The 24,618-nt window shown below is 38.9% G+C and overlaps 2 protein-coding genes across 19 annotated transcripts in view; one reads left to right on the top strand and one right to left on the bottom strand.

The window, feature by feature from the left end:
• Nucleotides 1-6,543: 6,543 nt before the first annotated feature.
• NUDT21 (nudix hydrolase 21) lies at nt 6,544-23,051 on the bottom strand. The gene is made up of 7 exons (XM_019753927.3): nt 22,793-23,051; nt 19,377-19,577; nt 18,452-18,515; nt 14,261-14,350; nt 9,832-9,907; nt 8,124-8,238; nt 6,544-6,858 (listed from the first exon to the last, which is right to left on the bottom strand). The coding sequence occupies exons 1-7, from the start codon at nt 22,906-22,908 to the stop codon at nt 6,837-6,839; spliced, it is 684 nt and encodes a 227-aa protein (XP_019609486.1). The 5' UTR covers nt 22,909-23,051; the 3' UTR covers nt 6,544-6,836.
• A 193-nt stretch (nt 23,052-23,244) lies between these two features.
• Nucleotides 23,245-24,618, top strand: part of OGFOD1 (2-oxoglutarate and iron dependent oxygenase domain containing 1) — a 54,514-nt gene continuing 53,140 nt past the window's right edge. For 15 of the 18 annotated variants that reach the window (XR_016022080.1, XR_016022078.1, XR_016022079.1 and 12 more), the window contains exon 1: nt 23,245-23,463. Coding sequence is in view for 2 of the 18 variants with exons in the window: in XM_074314861.2 (XP_074170962.2) it covers nt 23,310-23,463 (154 nt within the window). In the remaining 16 variants the exon portion in view is untranslated. Of the gene's footprint in view, nt 23,704-24,618 lie in introns of all 18 variants that reach the window. The other 3 variants (XM_019753954.3, XR_016022083.1, XR_016022084.1) reach the window with 3 other exon arrangements.

Here is a 24,618-nt window from a genome sequence, read left to right as displayed (position 1 = left end):
GGCAGGCCCTGGGGCCCGGCACCCAGCATTATCCTCCGCCGACTGCCCAGCTCAGCTGGGCCGCGGACGCATAGGGCACCCGCCGGTCCGAGCTGAAGCGCGTCACCCAGGCCCGACGGCACTGACGGGCGGTCAGACCCAAGCGGTGTGGCCCGTTTGTAGGGTGCAGGGACCCGGGCCCCCAGGCGTGTCTGGCCCCTTGCCCCTTCCGTTACCTTTCACCCCCATAAGTAGGTTACTCTTGAGCACACCTGTGGGCCTAGCAGCTTCCCCGATGGACAAAAGAGATGGGAATAATAGAGGAAATAATAGAGGCCCTGATCCCAAAAGAAAGTATTAATCAAGTTGTAAATTTCTCGCCAGTAAAAAGCTGTCAAGTTTCTGCTGCTTACTAGTAGTCTCTAGCAGAGTCTAAGACGAACCTACTTTAGCAGGAAGTAAAACTGTGTTCCTTCATACACCAGGTAGGAATGTAAAATGGTGCATGTACTTTGGAAAATAGTCTGTCAGTTCCTGAAAAAGTTCAACCTAAGAGTGACCATTTGACGTAGCAATTCCACTCCTAGGTGTATACCCAAAGAAATGAAAACATGGGTCCGCACAGAACTTGTACACAAATGTTGACAGCAGCATCATTAATAGCCAAGGGTGGAAACAACTCTAATGTGCATTAAATGATGAACCCATAGATAAGGGATACAATGGAGTTTTATTCCGCTATAAAAATGAGCGAAGTACTGATATGCTGCAACCTGGACAAACCTTTAAACCGTGCTAAGTGAAAGCAGCCAGACCAAAGGGCCACATGTTGTGATTCCATTTATATGAAATGTCCAGAATAGGCATAGATTAACGGTTGCTTAGGGACAGGGAGATGAGGGACCTGGGGGGTAAAAGCTAAATGACGACAATGTTCTAAATCTGTAGTGATGGTTGCACAACTGAATATACTAAAAATCATTTCATTGCACACTTTAAATGGTGAGACAGATCTCAATTTGTGAATTACAGCTCAATAAAGCTGTTAAAAAAAAGTGCTGCCAAACAAAAGCATTACCTTCGCGGTCTTATTCCTCATTGTATCCCAAAGGCCTGTAAGTGCCTGGCCCATGGTAGGTGCTCAGTATTTATCTGTTGAATCTAATAAACTTTCAAAAAGAAAAGGACTATATTATCTTCAAGGTCTTTTATGCCTAATATTCCAAAAATCTATTAATTAGAAAACAAAAAATCTCTTAAGGTATTGCCATCCACTTGGAAATTTTTAGAAACATCCTATTAAAGGGCCTGTGATGGAACACAACAGTTCAGCTTTTGGCAGAGAGGGCAAGTGGTTCACACACACACATTCATGAGGTCTATATTAGACTTCAGTTCCCTATGGTTCTCCCCACAGCCATTTAATTAAAATGCTAAACTTTCAACTTTATTGGTAAAATAAAGCTTTATTTGGAAAAAAATGGTTAATTTTCCAGAGAAGTAACTGTTCTACTTTATGAGTCCCCATAATTTCTAAACCACACTGAGATGATTTATATTCAATCCAAATCACAATAGTTACAAAATGCCACACCAAACTTGTCCTGTCACCATGAGACAGCTGATAGATCTGCCCATATTATAATATTCCACCACCTTGAATTTCAAAGTGCTGTAGTCCCTTTGAATTATATAATCACTACTTTCAAAGTGTTAAAAGAACTTTAGGCAACCTGTTTTCTGAAATAACATTGTAAAGTGTTTAATAGCAACTCTTTACTTTTGGTTCTGAATACATAAAAACTATAGTCTAAATTAATCTTAAACTTTTAGAGGCTTCAATTTTCTGAGGAGTCAATGAGAATAGGTGAAATTAACCGAACCATACAAGGTTATTTTTTATTTGCATTTTAAAAGATTTCAAAGGTTTGTGTCTGGATATTTTACTAGGATATTTGTACTACTAAAAATTTTCCTCTTCCACTCCAACGAGGCTTTTGCATATCCTTCTTTGAAGGATTTTTTTCGGCAAGGACATTACCCACCTTCTAAAGTCAACTGGTTCTTTGGACTGGATCCGACTCCCATCAGAGGACCAGGGGAGAAGGCAAGACAGAGGGATAAAGGGTGTGACCAGGAAGGCTGGACCACAGGTTTAAGGGGCTACTTGTCAGTTGAGGCCCAAGAGTGGCAGGAAGGCAACTGCACCGGACTTGAAGGGGCAGTCCAACTTGTACAAGAACGTATCTGTGGGTACACAATGAAAACGAGCTCTCCCCACCCCCACCTTCATTTCAGAGGACCAGTTATGCCTTCTGGATTGACTCTTGTGAGACTTTGGGTAGGTGGCCCCATTCCCAATGACTGAAAGACTGAATTTCCTGCCATCTTTGTGAGATGGTGGATGGATTTAACAGAAATAAAGGAATGTCATTTCAGAGAAACCAGAATTTAGTAGTTTTAAAATTCTCAGCTTCCTAGGAAGTGAACTTCAATATCTAATCCAGTAGCCTTAAATGTATGCCACATGGAATTCTGGTTTCATTAGCGGGACCAGTGTTCCACTATGAAATCCAACAGAAGGGGATAAAATAACCAACTTTTCAAGTTTATATGGGAAACACAAATGGGTATCTTTTCAATTTTTAGCTTTTCTTTCAGAATATTCATAGCTCTTTGGTGTCTGCTATAAGCTACCTATAGACAAGTAGTAAAATTTTCAGAACTTTGAAGTAACTTTATCAGGTTTTCTTCAACTTTTGTTCAGATATAAAGCTTCAAGACTATGGTTTTATTACACATATATTCTATTTTGGGTGTGTTGTTTCTATTTAAGATGCTGAAATTACACAGTATTACACAAGCAGCAAGTATAGTGTCACAGAACATGACTTCCAGGTTAAGTTTGAGAAAAAAACTGAGTCAACAATCTCTTTATAGGGGAAGAAACTAAATCCCCAATGATATAATGACACACCTGTGTGGTAAAATAACTTCTAAATAGATAGGTAGATCCCATCCATCCGTCCGTCTCCGTCCGTCCTTCTGTCCTTTGGTTCCAAATCCAGTGTGACCCCTTCACACTGCAGGATACTGAGTCTGCTTAAGAACACTCCTAACACACAATGGAGGAGTGAGTGCGAGGGGAGGGCAACATTGACGGCTCAGGTCTTCAGGCCCTTGCTAGGATGCCAACCTTTCTCTTAACGAATGGCCCCTGGACATTGACAATGAAAAAGAACCATTCAGGACTTCTGATGACATACTAAGGTTAGCAGCCACACACAATTAGAGTCATTGTTTTATCATTGTTTTAATTTTTTTAATTGAAATGACAGTAAAATGAAATTTTTAAAAAAAGAACAGTGACCATTTTAATCTGACCTTTACAAATATAAAAATATAACCAAAACTCCAGTTTTTTATACATTTCCCATAAACTTAATACAAGAAAAATTCTCAAAGCCAAACTATAAATGATGCTTGTATTCTATGATGTAAACACAGTAACCAAAAGCTTAAAATTTAAATACACTGCTTTCCCTCAACAGAACAGCATAATACATTTTCCAAATTTATTTGTCTTACAATATAATCCATAACTAAAATACGAATTACATCTAAACTGGCTTAATCTAGACTTACTTACGTTTTAGTCTGTTTTTTCACACAAAAACAAGCTAATATTAAATGTGTTTTATGGCTCAAGTCAACGACATTATTAGGTTTCTCATCACATATTTAAACAAAGGGAAACTGAAGTGAGTCCAGTTTAACCCAAATAATAAACGATAGCAAACAAATAGAATTATAGAAAATGAGTATTACAGTAAAAAACCACTATGCCTTCTCTGGCCATGCGAAATACGAAATTACACTCTCTGAAACAGTCTTAGCGATGGCACATACTGTTCCAAACACTATGAGCTAGTGAAAACATTAAGTTTGAGGAACTCCAATGTGGAAAAGCTGCTCCAAGCATTTCATCTCAAGCGACCGAGCAGGTACTTAAAAAATAATCATTAAAAACCTGAGAGTCTAAGAGTCACATCACTTAAGAAAGGGAATTCTAAACTCACTGCATGCTGGCCTGCTGAATCTGGGGGACCTCGCTTCTAATTACGCATGGAAGAAAAAAAATGGACTGGCTCATTTGGTTGTTTTATCCAAATAAAATGCTAACTTCAAATAACCGAACCACAGTACTAGTTACAAGTTAAGACAATAATAAAAAATCCAGATCTGCTGTTAAAAGTACAAATTCATGTACAGAATTACCATAATGCCATTTTAAGTATTATCTACTTTTTAAAAAAATCACAAGTCTTCATCACTTATGAAAAAAACAATTTCACTTTTCTTCAAAGGGATGTCAATGCTAATGATATAAACCTTTTGAGTAAGACTTTTTCCATATTTTTCCTCACAACCTATTGAATTATTTTCTAGTACCATTTAGTACTTTTATATAGAATACGCACTACTCAGATTACTCAGGGAAAATAACCTCGCAATACTGTAGTTACACAATACAAAAGAGGGCTCTCATTTATAAACAAACCTGGAACATAGAAGGCAGTCAAACATGTCAGTTAATCATGAGCTCATTTACAGGCTATTCAGCATTTAGTATGTAGAGAATTGGAACGCATGATTTAAGACTGCTGGTTCTTGAAGAGGTGTGATAAGAACTTATCAAAAGACCTTAGTGTTAAACAGTGCCCTTGTACCCTCTTCTAGTGCTGTAGGAATACATCAGATTTGAACTTCTATAGTTCTATTTCCTGCAGCAAACCAGAACAAGAGTACTGGGACACAACCTCAACTCAACAGTTCAAAACAATTTAAAAGATTTGTGTTACGAATTGTATATTCAAAACCAGATCTCTTACATTCCAAGGTTATTGAGCCAGGCAGCGTAAACCAAAGGTTTTTCTCACCTAGGTCCCAGCATATGGATGACCGAATCAAGCACTCATACTGGGAGGTGTCAATCAGAAAGAATTTCTAGGTCAAAGCTTAAGTTACAAAGGATATGAATGGCCTTGAATCAGATGACTCAACTCACACACTCCTTTAATGACAGCACTTTATACATTACACCTAAAAAAAGTCCACCCACCCCAAATGGCCAGCGCTAACACATCTGAAATGTGGTCACTGAAGCTTTCGCTTGGATGCCGGAAGCAATCATGGAAGGTGGGCTGGATCAAGCCATCTCCATTTCTGCCTTCCCCAGTCTTTTAGGACTCAGCTAACCAGTGAGTTCACCAGTAAGATTATAATTTAGAAATATGAGAGTGTAACCAGAGGCTCAGGACTGTTGGTCCTTAAGGGAAGAGGACTAGCCACAGAACTAGTGGCTTTTTCAAAGGAAATCACTGGTCACTTTTGGTCCTAGAGCCTGGTGCTCACCTACTACTTAAGCATGGGCACATGTCCAGTCACTACTTCATACATAAGCACGTGAAGGTTTGACAGGACCTCAACAAATAAACTGAATGTCTATAAATAAAATTGTTCAGACGCTCTTGGTCTGATTTTCTCATCTAAATAGGGAAAAATACATGATATACTTTTCCCATCACCCAGTACCCTGTGATCAGTACCATCAAGTTGTAAGAACTAATCAATAGTTCATCTCTGCCTATTAAAAACTTAACTATGCCTATCACTTTGAAGCAGCTGTATCTTACCAGATTTCCTGTATATTAAGCCTACAGTCAACAAGATTGTAATAAGGCATACACAATATACTTTGACCATTAAACAATGAAACCAGCAAACTCCTTTGCCCTAAGATTTTTTTTTAAATTCCTCCAAATTTGATACTAATTTAGCAGTATTTTTAAGGTTTTTAACTTTGATATTTTTCTTAGGCTGACTAAATCTATCCTCTATCCTGTCCTTAGATTTCAATTTATGCCAACATATTTTTGAAAAGGCTTTGTGTCACTTGCTAAAATCAAATTTTCATCTCTATGGATGTAACTTCGAGTTAATAGAAATAACTAACTTCACAACCCAAGAGATCAAAACCTAACAGACCCACTTTTAGAAACTTCTTTCACAGATCACCATTTCACCATGGCCCTAAGAATAACTAAGACATAGTTTCACAACAGCACAAATAATAGCCCCACTATGTGGGGGAGGGAATAAATTCTCAATGAGCTCTAGACTGGCCTCTTGATGACTTGACCACTTCCCATGACTTTCCCCGAGCAAGCCAATTTTAGTGATTTCCCAGATGTGTAAGGTCTGTTGCTTATGAACAAAAGTCTAGCTGCCCCAATACAAAATGTACCAGTCAGTAAAATACTGGGAGTTCTGCTGCAATATAACTCAGAGTGTAAAATTTGGTGCAAGGGTTGCACCCTGGACTCATTCAAGCAAATCGAGTTCCTAAAAGTAGAAGATCCTCACCACAAAGATCTGTAACATGTTCTTGGGGTGCACCCCCAAGAACGGCACCAGAGCAAGGGTCCCATAAACTCATCTAAACCTGCCACTGTCTCTTAACATGCACCAGCCTAGGCAGGGGGAGAAAAAAACGATCTTCGCTTGTAAGAATTTTACAATTTTAATGTGAAATTTTAAAAAATGGAATACAAATACAAAGTCCACTTTCTTTAATGTTGTACAAAAACATATGAGTAGAAACAAAAGCAAATTAAACATTATCACGTGTTTACACCACTATCTAGTTCTCCATATTAACTTTACTATTCAAACAATAGAAAGCGGGGATTGGGAAGGAGATAAAACCAGAAAACCTTTTCTACCACATTTATTCTACACTGTGTAGAGCTGTGCTCACAGAGACGGCTTCTTTTACTTCTCCACTGTGCAGGAATTCAGTTGTATATAAAATTGAACCTGAATTTTAAAAAGAAACATAGCTTTATTAAAAACAGTATTATTTCCATAGTTTCTATCTTAGGTGACAAATGTATTTGGACATTTCTACCCTCCCTCGACATTTCTGGCATTTTCTACACTAAAACAGACTCCTCTCACCCATCACATATTACACATTAAATAACAGTGTTGTTGAATACTTACAATATAAAAAAAATAAGAGTCTAAATTTGATTAATTATCCACTAATAAGTTCCTTGAGAGGAAAAGTTTTTGTACCTGATTGTATTCTGACTACTCAGCACAGTTCCTGATACCTAATAGGTGGTGCTTAAAATCAATGAACAATGACTCCTTTTTTTCATATCCAATAGTTCAACTAGTGACCCATCAGCAGACCAAAGCAGAGGAGTAAATGATGAAGTTTGATCAGTGTGACTAAATAGACCAATTTTACTCAACAAGCTTTCATAGAAGGCAAAATCACTGCTGGACTTGTTTTTAAACCAACATTTACTAAGCACTTACCAGGTGGCTGGTGCTATTATAACCACTTTACATGTGTTATTTCACTTGGCTCTCACAATTCTATGAAGTGGGGACCACCACCCACTTACAAATGAAGAAAGAGGCAAATAGGTACAAATGTTTGTCCATGGTCACACTGCCAGGGAGTACTGAAGGCGGAATTCAAAGCCAAATACTGACCAAAGAATCTGTATTCTTAACCACCATGTTACTCTGTGATTCCTAGCCATGAATGGCGCTAAGGACCTCGACAAGTACCAGTCAACTTAACAAAAAATGCATTTCTCATCACTCTGCCTTAAAAAAAAAAAAATCTAACTCCATGTAAAACTTCAGGACTTAATCCCACATTCCCCAATTTGGTCCTAAATACAATAGGTTCCAAAAAGGTAAGAGAATTATTACACCAAGCGATTCAGTCTCCACATTTTTATAGATAGCTCCCCCCATATTCATTACATTGCTGATTACTATTTTACCATCTCTTCTTTCAATGAAGAAGACTTCAAGTTTAACCGTAGAGTCATCAGATTTGGAGAGGAGCAGTTACACAAATGCTAGGATGTCACCCCAAGACTTACGGTCACTTTTAATCAGTCATACTTAATCTACAGCTTACATATGACCTAAGGGTCCATCTACTGTCTGAACTTCCTTAAAGACAAAATTCATAAACTATCCCTTCTCAAGTGTTTCGGAGTATTTTAAATCTGGCAGGTTAGATGAATCAACCACAAAATATCCAACTTCCATACCTGCTCAAAAGCTGAGGGAGACTAGAAATGATGGGTCCATATCCTGGTGCATTGTCATACAATTCAAACAATGGTGCAGCTACCAGCTTGTAATTTTTAGGGACTGCAAACAAGGCTAAAATAAAACAAAAAGCATTCATTTTCTATAATTTCTTATATAATTATTGCTTCCATTTCATTTGTAAAGTAATCACCAATTTTACGTCTGAGGAAAACCATAATTCTCTTTAATACATTTTGGTTGTGTCTTCTAAGCAAAGTTCATAGTGGAAACTTTGAAATTGACTGTAAAGTGATCCAAGCTATTAACCACCAAGAATGCCTTATAAGCTCTGGCCCTGGAAGAAAGGGGAGAAGAGAAGTGCCTTGGATTTGTAATTTATTTTGGATTCTACTTTGAGAGTATAAGAAAATAATTACTTGTCAAAATGCACAACAGGCCTAAAGATGGTGTTAAAAAAAACACAACATTCATCTTTCTCCTATAATTTTCAGTTTACCCACCGTGGAAAATCAATACCAACATCTAAAGTTACTAAAAATACTATAATCTGCTGGGTAGGCATTTCTCCAAAGAGGATACACAAATGGCCAATAGACATATGAAAAGATACTCAACGTCATTAATCATCAGAGAAATGCAAATAAAAACTACAATGAGAGGATCACCTCACACCTGTCAGAATGGTCATCATCAATAAATCAACAACCAACAAGTGTTGGAGAGGATTCGGAGAAAAGGGAACACTTATGCACTGCTGGTGGGATTGCAAATTGGTGCAGCCACTATGGAAAACAGTACGGAGGTTCCTCAAAAAATTAAAAATAGAACAACCTTATGACCCAGTAATTCCACTCCTGGGTATTTATCCAAAGAAATCCAAAACTCTAGTTCAAAAAGATACACGCTCCCCTATGTTTACTGCAGCGCTATTCACAATGGCCAAGATATGGAAACAACCAAAATGCCCATCAAGAGACAACTGAATAAAGAAACTGTAGTATATGTATACAATGGAATATTACTCTGCCATAAAAAAGAATGAAATCTTACCATTTGCAACAACATGGATGGACCTTGAGGGTATTATGCTAAGTGAAATAAGTCAGACTCTCTGAGAAATAAAAATACCTTATGATCTCACTTATATGCAGAATCTAAACAACAAAATAAACAAACAAAACAAGACTAGACCTATAGATACAGAGAACAAACTGATGGCTACTAGATGGCAGAGGGGTTTGGAGGCTGGGTGAGAAAGGTGAAGGGATTAAGAAGTACAAATTGGTAGTTACAAAAGTCATGGGGATGTAAAGTAGAGTATGGGGAATATAGTCAATAATATTGTAATAACTGTGTATAGTATCAGGTGGGCAATAGACTTATTGGGGTTATCACTTTGTGAGGTATATAAATGTCTAATCACTATGTTGTTTTGTAGACCTGAAACTAATTTAAAAACATAAAAAAATAAATAAATACTATAATCAGGCATTTTAGGCTCCAGTTAAACGTACTTTTCCCCCAATTGCATAACTGGCACATCTATGAGAAAAACTAGGTAATTCTGTATAAACATGGTATGTGGTTTTAGTTTTACAATAAATCCAAAAATTCAAGGAATTTGGAGAAAACACAAATAGAGGTATCCTAAAATTACTCCACAGAAATTTTTAGCTAGTTGCCTTCAAAAACAAAGTAGCTTACCTTTCTCTTGAAGTTGAACCAAAAACAACTTCTTATGTTCCTTAGGTTTTGTAATATGTGCAGGAATATAGGGATACTAAAATAACAAAAGAGAATAATTTGTTGTTGCCAAGACATCCCTTATACATCCATGCATCTATTTATCAACTCCTATTTCAGACATTCAAGCCAAATATCAACCCTCTGAGACCAAGTTTCTCATAACCCCAACACAATTTTAACATTACCGGTATATTTCATAGCTTCATTTATTTCTTTACATGTTTATTCCCAATGCAGCATAAGCTGCTGGGAGAAGTAGAATCCTTTCTACTTTTACCAGGATCTAGTACCTAACAGATGTACTAATAAATGAATGTTTTAATAAATATAAAATAGTAGTAAACCATTCAGCCATCCAAGACAAACATGTAGACACAGGATTTACAGCTTGAGAAATTTACAGTACAATGAAGTCTGATATTAATTAGTGCTTTTTAAAAAGTTTTTTTTTTGTTTTTTTTTGTTTTTAAATATCACTACTACTAAGTGATCTAAATTTTTTAGAATCCTGATGTGGACATGTTTACTATATTAAAAGTTTAAATGTGGCCTGTGAGGTATTGACAAAATGCTCCTACCGCCAACAACCCCCCCATACACACGCACACACAGGCACGTGTGCTTCCGCCACACCAGACGAGCAAAGTAAGTGGAGTTCTGTCAGCTGGACAGAGTCAAACTGCTTGGGAAAATGGAAAAATATTCTGGAGAATTTAAAGGGCTAAAGAGAATAAGAGAGGAGGTTGCTATGTGCAAAAGAAGAATTTTAGCGGAGCACTTTAAAAGTCTAAGACAGAGATTTCTTTTTGTTCTACTGTATGTTAGAAAAACCTCTCCTATTTCTCCTCACAATACTTGCAGGAAAAAATCTGCTTTTGCTTTTGGAATTGTATTGGAAGGCAGGAGAATTAAAAAGTGCTAATGTAGAGATAAGGGGAAAGTATGATAAAAACGGAGCTGCCAAAAGGAGGTATTATTACTTCTATTTTACATAAGAAACTTACGATCAGAGGCTAAGTATTTTTCCCCAAGATGACACAGCTAAGTAGTGAGGCCAGGATTCAACCGTATCTAGTCAACTCTTACCTAACTATAAAGCCTGTTATCTCCCGCTATGCTAGCCCATTGGCACCTAACCAATATTCAAGTTAGAATAATTACATAGGGCATAATGAATCAAGAGGACTGTGCCAGGCTTTGGAGGTGCCCCACGCGATCTTGAAAACCAGGCACATCAGCAGCAACAGCGAGATGAGAAGTAGCCTGCATAGCAGAGGCTAAAAGAGACATGGGGCTCACATACCACAAAAGTTCCCAAATCATAGCCAAACCAAAGGGACCAGCATTACCCCAATTTTCTTTTTGTTTTAAAATAGCTGATCTTTTTTCTTTTTAAATTTTTGTTGGGGAATATTGGGGGACTGTGTGTTTCTCCAGGGCCCATCAGCTCCAAGTCCAGTCACCGTTTTCAAGCTTTAGTAGCAGGGGGCACAGCCCACTATCCCATGCGGGAATTGAACCTGCAACCTTGTTGTCGAGAGCTCATGCTCTTACCAACTGAGCCATTGGGCCACCCCACCGCCCCCCCCACCCCCAATTTTCTTATACGAGGCTATGTGTTCCTTTTCTTTTAAGCCTTTCTTCTCCAGATCTCATCTTGGTGTTTATTTTAAGCTAGTTGTACTTTATACAAAAAGATCAAGATGGGGAGCCGATGTGCTTTTCCCACCGGTACCTACCCAATACTCCAAGTTTACTAAACACACAGCCCCTATATCCTATACCAGCAGAGCCAACACAAGCATTCAGTGAACTAAGGGAATTGTCGTAGGACCATGGTAGGGGAGATACATGAGAGGATTCAGAAAGTAGCCTGGAAAGTTTTGGGGTTATTACTGAGCATTTTCCAGTTAAATCAAGGAATGTTCAAGAAAAGTTTACCATAGTTGTTCTGTGTATCTTTGGACCAGGAGCTTCACCATTTCCAGATGAAATGATATGTTATTGAAGCTAAGCGAACACAATTCTCAGGTAGTCGCACTAAGAGCAGTTTCACAACACCTTACATTCCTCTCAGCTATACTAGGGAGTCAGAAGGAAGATGACAGACAACAATCTTTAGCTTGGCCATATTTTGTGCAATTCTTGACCAGGGACATCTGGTCATGCAAAGAAGCTATCAAAGTCACAGAGCCTGGTCAAAAGAATTTAGGATCCAACTTCAAGAGTCTCCCATTAGCCAAAGATAGGAACATTAACACACCAGTAACGTGATCAATCATTACAATAGATTAAAATTTGTCGTACAACACTTTAAAAGGTCACTCAAACAGGTGCTTTTTGTACCTCTCACCAGTTTCTCACTCCACCTCAGATTTCAGGGCAGCTGTGTTTGAAAGTGTCAGAAAGCTCCTTGCTTGCTGCCACTGTCCCACTCTCCATTTTTCAGCCTCAAAGCATTTGCAAAGCCCTGGGAAGTCTCAACCAGTACTCAGACTCAACATGAAAGTGCAAGGGAGTTAACACAACCCATCTAATGAGGGTAATGAGGGGCAGGAGTCCCTGGCCTCCCACCTTCCGATGGACAATTCTGAGGAACCAATTCCAAATCATTCCTCACAGTCCTTGGCAGGACCATTCCAGCTGCCCACAGCTGTAATAAGATCAATTACGTTCCATCTTTTGACATCTGCTGCTCCTGGTCTCTCTTCCCCTGCACTTTGCTGCTTCCTGGGATCATCTCCCAAACACTGTCTGCACTCAAGTCTGTCTTATTCTCTCTTTTAAATAAAATCAAATCTTTGGAGGACACTAAAGAATTAACTCATTCTTTTGAAAACTGGTAGGTAGAAGAAAAGCAGCATCTATTCTTTCCTACACAAACTACACCTCAGGGTAACCAAGTAGTTGATGAGAGAAGTTTCTCTTTATATAAGAATCACAATCCTAGTGAGTTAAAAGATCCAGAAAACTATTGTCATTGAGCTGCTAACATTACAAAAAAACCAAGCAGGCATTATAAAATTCCTGCGGGAAGTACACGTGCCACTGCAGTAGCCAACCTCCAAGATGACCCTCAATGGTCCCCGTCCCCTGGCAGTCAACCTTGTGTAGCCCCTGCCACCGCATACTGTGTGGGTTTGCCCAAGCAACAGCATACAGAAGTGATAGTATGTCACAGGCACAGCCAAGTTTGGTTCTAACAGAGTGTAATAACCCAGCGTCCTGTTTGGGCACTCTTTCTATTGATGTCTCTCTTGGATCACACGCTTTGGGAGAAGCCTGCTGTCTTACTGGGAAGTGCCCTATGGAGATGCTCTCATGGCAACTAAGGAAGGTCTTAGGTCAACAGCCAGCAAGGACCTGTAGCCTTCAGTCGAACATCCCGGGGGAACTGAGAGGTCTACTAACTGAGCTTGGGATCAGATCCTTAAGCCTCAGCCCAGACTTGAGATGATGCAAGCCCAGCTGACAACGTGACCATAACTTCACGAGACCATGAGCCAGAACCATCCAGCTAAGCAGCTCCCAGATGCCTGATCCTAAGAAACTAAGGTAATAAATGTTTGCTGCTTTACTCTAAGTTTTGGGGTAATATATTATACAGCAATAGGTAAATATGCCACCTGACAAGTCTTGTACCCCCTCCCAAAAAACTGAATCTGAATCCAATCTACTGTTCTAACCACCAACTTCCAGGACACAGAGGAGAGACAGCGACAGGATCCATGACAACAGGGGACTGCAATCAGCAGTGAAAACACTGCCGACTTTAAATGGCTGTTTTTTATTCACAAGTAAGTTACAAGGAGTTAAAAAAAAAAAGAAAGATGGGGAACTAACCTATAGATATAAAAGAGATTTAAGGGACTATCCTAATTCAAATAAATTACAGAAACAAACAATAAATTTGAAACTATCAGGGATACGTGAATAATACTACATATTTAATGATGTTATGAAATTATTTCCGATTTTTAGTGGTAGTACTGTGGTTATGTTTTCAAAAAGTTCCTTATCTTTTAGAGATGCACACTGGAATACTTATGATTGAAATTATACCTAGGATTTGCTGTAACAATAATCTAAGGTGAGAATGGGAAAATGGGGCAGTGGGGGAGGGGGCTGATGAAGTCTGACCATGAGTTGCTGTTAAAGGCAGAGGACAGGTTACAGTATGTATCTACTTTTACTATTTTCTACTTTTGTATATATTTGGATATTTCCTTTGAAAGAAAAAAATGCTTGGCTTATTAATTTTTCACCTAAATTAAGGAGGATGAAAAGGAAATTTCTAGGCAAATTCTACTATGATTTTTTTAAATGGCTGGAATTAAATCAGTTTCCTACTTCCCCAAATGCCCAGAAAATATAAATGAACACTGACCTGAGGAGGTTCAAAATTTGGTCTCCACCAGTTCCCAATGCAATCATCAATGACCCAGTCTTGCAGGACTCCATCTTGACGACCCAGTATCTGTCAAAAAGAAATGATATAGCAAGTAAACAACTAAATACACACACTCATGAACACCCTTCTTCAACGAAGAGAATTTTTTTGGCAGCACTCCTAACAGAGACGTGGCTAACATGCCTTCCATATGGATTTCCTTTCTATAATGTTGTTTATTATGTGTGTCACTCTGCCCAAGACAGACACTATTAGCTCAAAACTGGCAATCTAGCATCAACATAACCACAGAGGACCAATAAATACGTTGTTATGCCCTGGCTATACATGAAAAACCAAAGTTAATCAATTACCTCCATCAGCCAATGGCATAAATTGTTTTTCTAGAATCAACTACAGTTTCTGTATATCACCCACCTGACCAAGTTATAGAAGTGTGCAAAACTCAACAATTTCTCTTTTTGAGTCTATATAGCGTAACACGACACTTAAGTTGTTTTAATCAAAGCTATACTCTACATTTTAATTGGGTCAAAAATGGTTCTACGAGGTTAATAAAGAGAAAGAGCAGTTCCCTGACCCACTTCACCCAGTCCCACTGGCTGTAATTTTCAACTCTTAGCTGTTTTTCCCCAATATTTGCCTCTATTTTAAAAAGCAGTCTTCTTGTTTTTAAATAAACTGTTTTAAGATTTACAGAGAAGTTGCAAAGATGGTACAGACACTTCCCATATACCCCACACCCAGTTTCCCTTATTATAAACATCTTAAATTAGTATAGCACATTTGTCACAACTAATGAACCAATACTGATACCTTATTATTAACTGAAGTTCACACTTTATCCAGACATCCTTAGTTTTTATCTAATGTCTTTTCCAGTTCCAGGATCCCATCTAGGATATCACATTATATTTAGTTATCCTATCTCCTTAGACTGTCCAAGTTTCCTTACTTCTAAACTATCCCTTTTTTTGGAGCTAATAACTGTGTCGTTTCATTTGCTATCACTAATTCATCCCCACATTTTCCACAAGAGCTTAAATTTCTTCTCAATTCAAACATCAATTATCCTGTCAATTTCATTTTTTCTCCCTAAGAGATATTTTTCTATCATCCTGCTCCAATCTGTAGATGCTCACAGCTCTGTTTCACAGCCAAAGTCCTAGGGCTTCCCTTTGCCTCTCGCCTGTGTTGTTAGATCCTCTCTCTAGTCTGAATCCCGTTACCTTGTTTCTCAGTTTATTCTTTCATTTTGGTGAACACCCTCTACTATCTTCCTGCGAGAAGGTACAAGAGATATCACAGTTTTTGAAACTATATGTCTGGAAATAACTTTATTTTACATGCACACTTGATTTAGTTTGATTAGACTAAAAAATTTCGGACAGAAATCATGTTGTCTCACATTTATGAAGGCATGCTCCATGATCTTTTAGCTTCCAGTATTATTTCTGGGAATTCGATGACATTTCTGATTTTGATGCTTTGTATTTAACCCATCTCCCCTCCCCATCCATGAACTTTGGAAGCTTTTAGGATTTTCTGTCTATCCTGATTGGTTTAAAATTTCATGACAATATACCTTCACGTGGATCTTTCAACATTTGTTATAGAGGGCACACCAGTAGTTCTTTTCAATCTGAAAATTTATGCTCTTTTGAGTTTGGGAAATTTTCGTAAATTATTACTTTGCAAATTCTTCCTTTTCTATTTATCTATACAGTTGATCCCTGAACAACACAGTTTGAACTGCATGGGTCTACTTATACATATTTTTTCAATAAATATGTATGGTATACCTATTTTTTCAATAAATACGGATAGTACTATAAATGTATTTTCTTTCCCTTATGATTTTCTTAATAACATTTTCCCTCTAGCTTACTGTACTATAAGGATACAGTATACTTGCTCTCTAGAGGGGACTTTCCCTCTGCCAGCATCACATTGGCCAGCACTAACTGAACTCCCCAAATTTCCATGCCCGCCTGTTTCCACACAAGTGAAGAAAGGAGGAGAAACAAAACCACTTAGAGAAGCAAAAAAAATACAGTATATAATACATATAACATACAAAATTATGTGTTAATTGACTATTTTATCAATAAGGCTTCTAGTCAACAGTAGGCTATTAGTAGTTACGTTTTTGGGGAGTCAAAAGTTATGTGTGGATTTTAGACTGTGAGGGGAGTTGGCGCCCCTAACGATTGTGTTGTTCAAAGGTCAACTGCAATTTATATAATATATGGCCTTCTAGAATGATCTACTAATTTTACCTTTTCTTACCTATGTTCTAGCTTTTTGTCTACTTTCTGGTAGATTTCCTCAACTCAATCTTTTAACTCACTACTGAATTTTTCATTCTGCTAACTTTTTTTTAAATATTCATGAGTTCTTTTTTGTTGGCTGAATAGTCTTGTTTAATGGCACATGGTTCCCTAGATGCAGTATCTCCTTTTACCACACCAAGAATATCAATCATGATTTCGTTGATCGCTGATCTTTGTTTCTGCCAAGTTCCTTTTGATTCTTTCAATCTCTTTCACAAGAGGCTTTTCTCCAAAAACCTGATGATAGTTATCTGCTCACAATTAGGGCGAAAGTAATAAGATGCTTAATTGTCACCTCTGTGTGCATGAGTAATAGGGCTCCACTATTTCTTTGGGAAGATTCCTAAATATCATCTGGAGAGTTTTTTATTTCGGGGGTTTTGTTTTTGTTTTGATTAGACAATTTCTCCAGAAACAAAACCTGCAACCTCCAGCCAGGGGCAAAACTAGTTGTCAACACTCTATCAGCCTAGTAGGAGAAGTCTAGAAGTCTCACTAGTCAGGATATAAACCTTTGATTATTCTCCCCATCTCAATTTTTCATTGCTTAGTTTTTTTCTGATTCAGTCTCTACACAGAATCCATCACCAGCCAGACTTTGCCTAACTGTACACAGTGGGAAAGACGATCTAGGTATACAAATACATCCTACATAGACTGCCAGTGCAGTTGTCAGTCCAGGCATAGCCCCCTTTCATAGGCAGCAGGCGCCTCCAATTCCCCAGCCTTTCTGGTACCCTGCAGTGCTGGGTCTTGAGCTGCACTCCTGCTGCGCTGAGGTTTCTGCTGAGTCAGTTATGATTTCTGTCCATCTGCTTTCCAGCTTCTAAATTTTTTTTTCTCATCTTGCACTCCCCTCAGTCCTACTGGATTTGTATCTTTTTTAAACTGCCTTTTTGGTAGTTTTGAGAAGGAGCTGAGGTGAGCAGATAGGTTCAATCTATCATATGTAAACGGACACCCAAGAACAGCACAGTATTTAAGAGTTATAATGCATTTAAAAAATTACCGGAAAGACAAAATAGGTTAAAGTGGTAGAATTAAAGGTAATTTTAGTTTGGTTTCTCCTCTTACTTTTCTGTATTTGCCAAGGTTTTTGCACAGAATATGAATGAGTTCTGCAATTAAAGGTGTTGGGTGGGGGGGCAGGTTGCATGCTAAAAAGAAAAATATTTAATAACGAAAACCACCTATAATCTCAAAAACCTCCCGCATCTATGCGTTTGGCCCCAAATCTTCAGAGGCAGACATGAGAATGACTTTTAGAAAGTAGTACAACTTGAGCAATGCCTAAAAGATATGTGCAAAAATGAAAACAGGTAAGTAACAGGAATCATTCTCTTGCCAAAATTCTAGAGGCCTACTCTGGAACAAAACTACCTGCATTCAAATCTCCAGCTCCATGCCATACTAGCTGTGTAAAATCAAGCAAATCACCTGAACCCTCTGTGCCCCAGTTTCCTTATCAGTAAAATGAGATTAATAATAATACCTACTTCCTAGGGCTGTTGTAATGGTTAAAGGAGTTTCTGCACATAAAACATTTAGTGCCTAGCACAATAAATACCTAATAAACGTTGGCTTTTATTAACCATTATTGTTACATCAGCATTTCAATGAAAAAAAGTTAAAATGTTAAGACAAAGCAAGCATAAGTTCAATTCATAGAAAATAAACATTGTACATACTAACACTCTGGGATTTAAGTTTTATTTATTAAAAAGTATTCAAAATAAACTTATCCTTTTCACAAGTCATAAAAAGCCTAATTATCCATTAAAAGTTGATGATATTCAGATAGACAATAATAAAACTGTCAAAAACAGAAAAATACCTCTGTCATTAAGCGTTTTAGTCCTTCAACTTCATCTTCTCCTGGGTTAAGTTCACCACCAGGTCTGCATAAAGGTTAAGAATTTCAGCTTTCAACTTAATACAATTTTGGAACAACAGGAAGAAGACAATAATAGTTATTTCTATCAAGTAACTGAATAACACATTTCAGTGTCACATGATAAGGCAATCACAGCAAACAAATGTCTAAGAGAGGGGGAAGAATGTGCTAGAAATTGAAAGTTAAATTCATAATGTTAATTTACCAGACTAACAGTATACAAACCCTAATGTTAAACAAACAAAATATGTACCATAACATAAACATCACATAACTGCTGGCCACCAGTCCACCCTAATCTCTTTTCTTATCTGGTGATAATGGAGTCTGGCAATGTCCAGAGAGCAATGACTCATATTCTTTAGGTCTGAAGAATAGGGCATTTTTCCAGAATTCTAATCTAAACATCTGACACCTCTCTTTTGGTATAATCTGGTCAAACAGTTGTCAACTAAATGCATATGAGAAATGTATCAGCTTAAATGACAGAACTAAACCATTATCTATAAAAATGTAAGCCATTTTAAGAATAAGAAACACGATTCATCCTAAGAAATAGTACCAATTGTAACACTACAATGACACCTAGGTAATAACTGAACCTGGACCAATTTGTGTTTAGCAGGGCTCCTATCAAGCTTGGTCATTAACATCAACAATATACAGAAACATGCAGATTTCTAGTTAAGCAGTAAATGAGCACAGCAATGGAGAAAAATTACTTGTGATTTTCTCTCTCTAAAGACTCCATTAATAGCCGTGTTTGTTGAGATAAATGACTAAGGGCTAAAAGTGTATTCCAAAGCTCCATAAAACAGCAATCCTATTAAAAGCTGTCTTGCTGTTAATTTCCAATGACACTTACAATTTGAAGAAAGTTGTTCCCAGCTGTAGCAGTAGCACATGGGGTAGCCGGTGCTCATGTACAATCAGAACCCCTTCTACAGTCCTCCTCATTCCAATTTTATCAAATTCCTCCCTCATGCGCTGAAATCTGGCTGCAACAGAACTGTCCTTCTCATAGAGGGGCTCTTTTGTACCAAAAGTATAATTGGTAAGAGGGTACCTGTGGTCCAAAGACAAACATCTAACATGAGAATTGAAGACCATAATTTACAGTAACAGATACCAACCACATTAAAAAAAAAAAAACAAACACCCTGGTAAAAAAGTATATATTGTACTCAGAGATGTAAGATTTGACCAAAGTTATATAACTAGTTAAATGAGAGAGCAGAGACTAGAATCCAAGTCTTTAGACTCTAAAACCAGAGCTTTTATTAGATCAAGCTGTTAACTCCACACTTGAACTTTCAAGTGTAGTAGACAGCACTATTCTGAAGGCCCTTAAATGCTCAGAGAAGTGGCTACCTGGACATCTCGTAATCCTCTGGTTGTAGATCATGGCTGCTATACTGACACTGCCAACCAGCTAATGTCCCCTTGGGCTCCTCTGGCTACTAATCTAATCAGAAATTCTATTAGTTTTGGGTGATAAGGGCTCATCTCTTTTTCTACAAGCTGAACCACCACTTTCCATCTCTCCTGTTGTTTGCCATTTCTGTCAGTCAACTATCCTTAGACTTTTTTGGGAGCACAACCCTTTCCTCTTCAGATGAACTCCCCCCCCCAAACTTTTAGCTTTCTGCATTTGTTTTCTATTCATTACTGTTATTCTTCCTTTCTCATTCAACTCGTCTGCCTATTATACCTAATCTAAATATTCTCTCCTCCTTTATCAAGAATTCACAATAAGGCTCTTATTGTTGAAGACTATTTTCATTGTGCCTAGTAAAAATCAAAATTTTCCTTAAAGATATACCACATTTTTTAATTAAAGTTTATTGGGGAGACAATTATTAGTAAAGTTACATAGATTTCAGGTGTACAATTCTGTATTACATCATCTATAAATCACATTGTGTGTTCACTACCCAGAATCAGTTCTCCTTCCATCACCATGTATTTGATCCCCTTTACGCCCATCTACCATCCTCCTCCCCCCTTCCCCTCTGGTAACCACTAAACTATTGTCTGTGTCTGAGATTTTGTTTCTCTTTTGTTTGTCTCGTTCTTTTCTTGTTTTTAGTTTATATACCACATATCAGTGAAATCATATGGTTCTCTGCTTTTTCTGTCTGACTTATTTCACATACAACCTTGGAAACCCTCAATCATAAGCCTTACAGTAAGAAGCCTTCGATTATAAGCCTTTGAGTAAGAATGTCTGGGCCACACCTGCCTATCCCCAAGGTATCTATTCTACACAAATGTCTTGACATTAAGTCAGTAACTATATAATTAATCTACTCTGCTAATTCTAAAAGGGGAACAAATCAAGGTTGCCAAAACTTAAAAAAATTAATTCCAAAAGCCAGATTCTAAGCATAAATGAAGAAGCACTAAAATATACCATTTCCAGGGTGCTTTAAAGATTTTTAGAAAGAACTAGGCCTAATACTGAATCTAACACTGCCATCATTAGCAGCAGCAATCTCACACAGCACTATGAACCAGGCAATTATTAAAAACTGCTTTATATATATTATTTAGTTCCCACAAACCAAGTTATAAAGAATTAAGGATAGTTATAACACATCTCTACTGCAAGAACCAGCTCTCACATCAATGAGAAGACGCAATCAAGATGGAATGTCATTTTCAGCTGTGAAATCAGAGTATCAGCCTGGACACACATATTATTTCCATCACACTGTGAGCTTTACAAAGAGGGACTACATCTTACTTCCTCAACACTGTATACCCAGCATTATGTCCAGTGCCTGGTACAAAGTAGGCATTTATACAGTATTTCCTAAAAGAAACCATAACGGGGGAGAGAGAACTTATTTTCAATTTAGATCATTACTGACCTAGATGAACTGAATTCACAACACAATGATTATTTCTAAATACTGTATTTATGGGGGCGGGGGGGAAGTCCTGCAAATCCATCAACCCATAACTTTAATGGAGCAAAGATTAAAACATTTTCACCAAGTTAATTCTACATAGTTGCTTAATGTAAATTGATCCAGTAATCAAGCAAATCAAGGGAAAACTGTGAGTCCTAGTTCTAATTACCACTAAAGTAATCCAGAAGCTGTGCTTTCACATTTTTTAAATGGAGAACATTTGCCTTTTCCACTTCATGGGAATCTTATGAGGATTATAAGAGCTATAAAATTAAAACGTTATGTTAATGCAATAGGTAGAGACATTAACTTGTACATATGCAGCTATCTACTAGTTCCAGATTTCATAAACTCAACATTTTTATTATCTAAATTTCCAAGCCAGCATCTATTTTGTTAAATAAAACAACAATCATCTCTTCAATTTCAAATCACTTTTGGGTGGGAAAAGCTCATTTATTTGAATATAAAACAGAAACACCTAACGTGTCCTACCGAAACACTAGTATCAGTATATCCTCGCACCTTTTAAATACTAACCAGCATTAAGTGGCCACTTTCCTCCATTAAGGTCAGCATCACAGTGCCTCACAAACTCTCAGGAACGATAAAAGAGCACACTGACAATTTCCTGATATAGTCACCGCCCAAATGCCAATTACCTGCCACAGCAAGATTACTCCTGAAAGTGACCTCGAAATGCAATGGCTTGAAGTGCTTAAACAGAAAGGTGTTGACCATAAAACGCAGCCACAATGGGTCCCCTGGGGCTACATTCTGGTCCCCACCATGGTCTGAAAACCCAACCACAACAGTATCCACCCTCTCATGAGGAGCGGCCTACAGGATGCGCGGATGCTCTTGCTGCGGCAGAGAAGCATGTGAACGCATAGAGCAGGCTAGTTAGCCCTAAGCAGACGAGTAAAATGTGTTCATGAGCTGAAATGCAATACAGCACTTAAGAGGGAAAAACTACGTCTACGCGTTATAACTACGGCTTGAAAGCTCATCGCTAGAAAAGTAAACACCACGTTTTGCGGTGAGTTATCTCGAGAGAGGTGCGGGAAAGTCTGAGTTCAAAGCAAACTTGGGTTCTTCCTATAACGACTGAATACAGGGGCATGGGAACAAGCCTTCTTTCCCGAAAAGGAAACCGCTCTCAAGGAGGACTCTAACCCCTTAGCGCTGGAGAACAAGGAAGAGGCCTGGGGGGGTTAGAAAGGCGTGCACTTGAGGGCGAAGTGGAGGTGGCGGGGAGGCGAGGAACCCGCCGAGGGCCGGGGTCTAGCCGGGAAGTCGCAGACTTAAGGAACTCTCCCAAGAAAGATCCCGAAAAGGCAGCGCGCGAAGGTCAGGACGCACTTACAGGTTGATGGTGCGCTCCAAGGTGAGGGGCTTGGTCTGCTGGATGTACTTGTTGCCGAACTGGTTGACCCCCCGGGGCCAACCGGTCTGCGAGCGATTCGGCGGCACCACGGACATGCTGGCGAGCTGGGGTACGGGCGGCGAGCGGAAAAGGGGAGGCAGGGAGACTTTCCCGATGCCAGCAGCGGTTACCTTCGTCCCACTCAGCAGCCGCCGCCCGCCATTAACATGAGAACGCAAGAGAAGGCGTACGCACGCCGGAAGTGCATACGGAGCATCTGGCGGCAGGAAGTAGGGAGGCGGTGGCGTGCCAGGCTGAGCACCATTGGACCGATCGCTAGTGGGATGGCCGCAATATCTGGAGGTCCCATTGGTAAATCAGGTATGGGTTCCGCCTTCTCCTACTTTGATACTTCCTATTGGATGGTGCTGGGAAAGGGGGCATTCTGGGAATTATAGTCTCCGTAGGAAAAATAACTGCTGGATCTGCGTGGCGTGGGTCTGTAGCTTCTGAGGAGATGGATGGGAAACGACCCGCTGAGCCCGGCCTGGGCCTGACGGGGAAAAAGAGAAAGAAGGAGGTGATGGCGGAGTTTTCGGTTGCTGTCACTGAGGAAATCTTGAAAAAGCAGGTGGCTGAGGCGTGGAGCCGCAGGACGCCGTTCCGTCACGGTAATTGGGTGCTGTGAAGCGCACGTCGCCGCGCGGTGGTCTCAGGGCCTCTGAAAGTCCTGGCTCTCTAGCCGAGCCCTGGGCAGTGGGGCCACAAGGGAAGAGCTCTTGACAGCGTGACGTTGGCCACCTGCCACTCTCCTGCCTGGCCTGCTGCTAACTTTCATTCCAAGTTCAGTTTGGATTTAGAAACTTGAGAAGAGGAAGAAATGTAGGCCGTAGAGTTTGGGGAAATAAAAGGTAGGAAAGTTCCTAGTTGAATTCTGGAACCAAGGATTACTGAGTTAGAATCCTCTCCACTGATTGTGCGTCGTTGTCAATGGGTTTAACCTGTTAAAATTTCACTTCCTTCCTATGTAAAATGGAAGCTGATAGCATTTACCTTGGAAAGATGTTGAAGAAGATTAAGAAGCTAATGCATGTATGCATAAAATATTTTTCCCTGGGTAAGGACCAATAAATATTTAGACGCATATCTGGGCGGCTTATGTGATATTTTCCTGCGCGGATAACGCTCGGTTGTCCCATGATAGTGTAGCCATAGCATTTATTGTGAGCTGCTAGGTAGCAGGCACCTGAGCTTACACATTTTTTGTTAACGTGCCTATAGTTCAACTACATGATCTATGAAAATAAACGTGTTGACAAAGGGAAGGAACCTACAATGAACGATTCCAACCTCAGTTTCACATATCACCATACAGGATAAGAACTCTGCTTAATGCATCATGTTTCCCTTTTAAAAGTTTGCCATCACCCCAATAAACTTTAACTTAAAAAAAAAAAAAAGTTTGCCATGATTTTTGTTTCAGTTAGTGCTTTGAAGAAGTGAGTCCTTGGTGCTCTAGGTATCCATGGAATGTGAAAGAGTTTCAAGTGCAATTTCTGTACACTCAGGAACTTCTCAATTTCCTGATCTGTAGGATGGAGATAGTGACATTGTCTACCTTAGAATTGTTGAGAAGATTAAATGAGATAATGTGTGTAAAGCACCAGTGTGCCATGTGCTTGTTAGGTGGTGGTGATGATTTTTAGAGGGGTACGTAATGTAGCTCACCAGAGGCAGTGGGTAAAACGCTGGGGGAGAAGTCATGAAATTAGAGGAAATTATGCCTGAACTGATTAAAAAAATATGTGTGTGTGTGTGTGTGTGTG

Source organism: Rhinolophus sinicus, chromosome 8 (assembly GCF_057876585.1).
Source record: "Rhinolophus sinicus isolate RSI-liver-muscle chromosome 8, RSI-T2T, whole genome shotgun sequence".
Lineage (NCBI taxonomy): Eukaryota > Metazoa > Chordata > Mammalia > Chiroptera > Rhinolophidae > Rhinolophus > Rhinolophus sinicus.
This window is presented reverse-complemented; position numbering and strand designations above follow the sequence as displayed.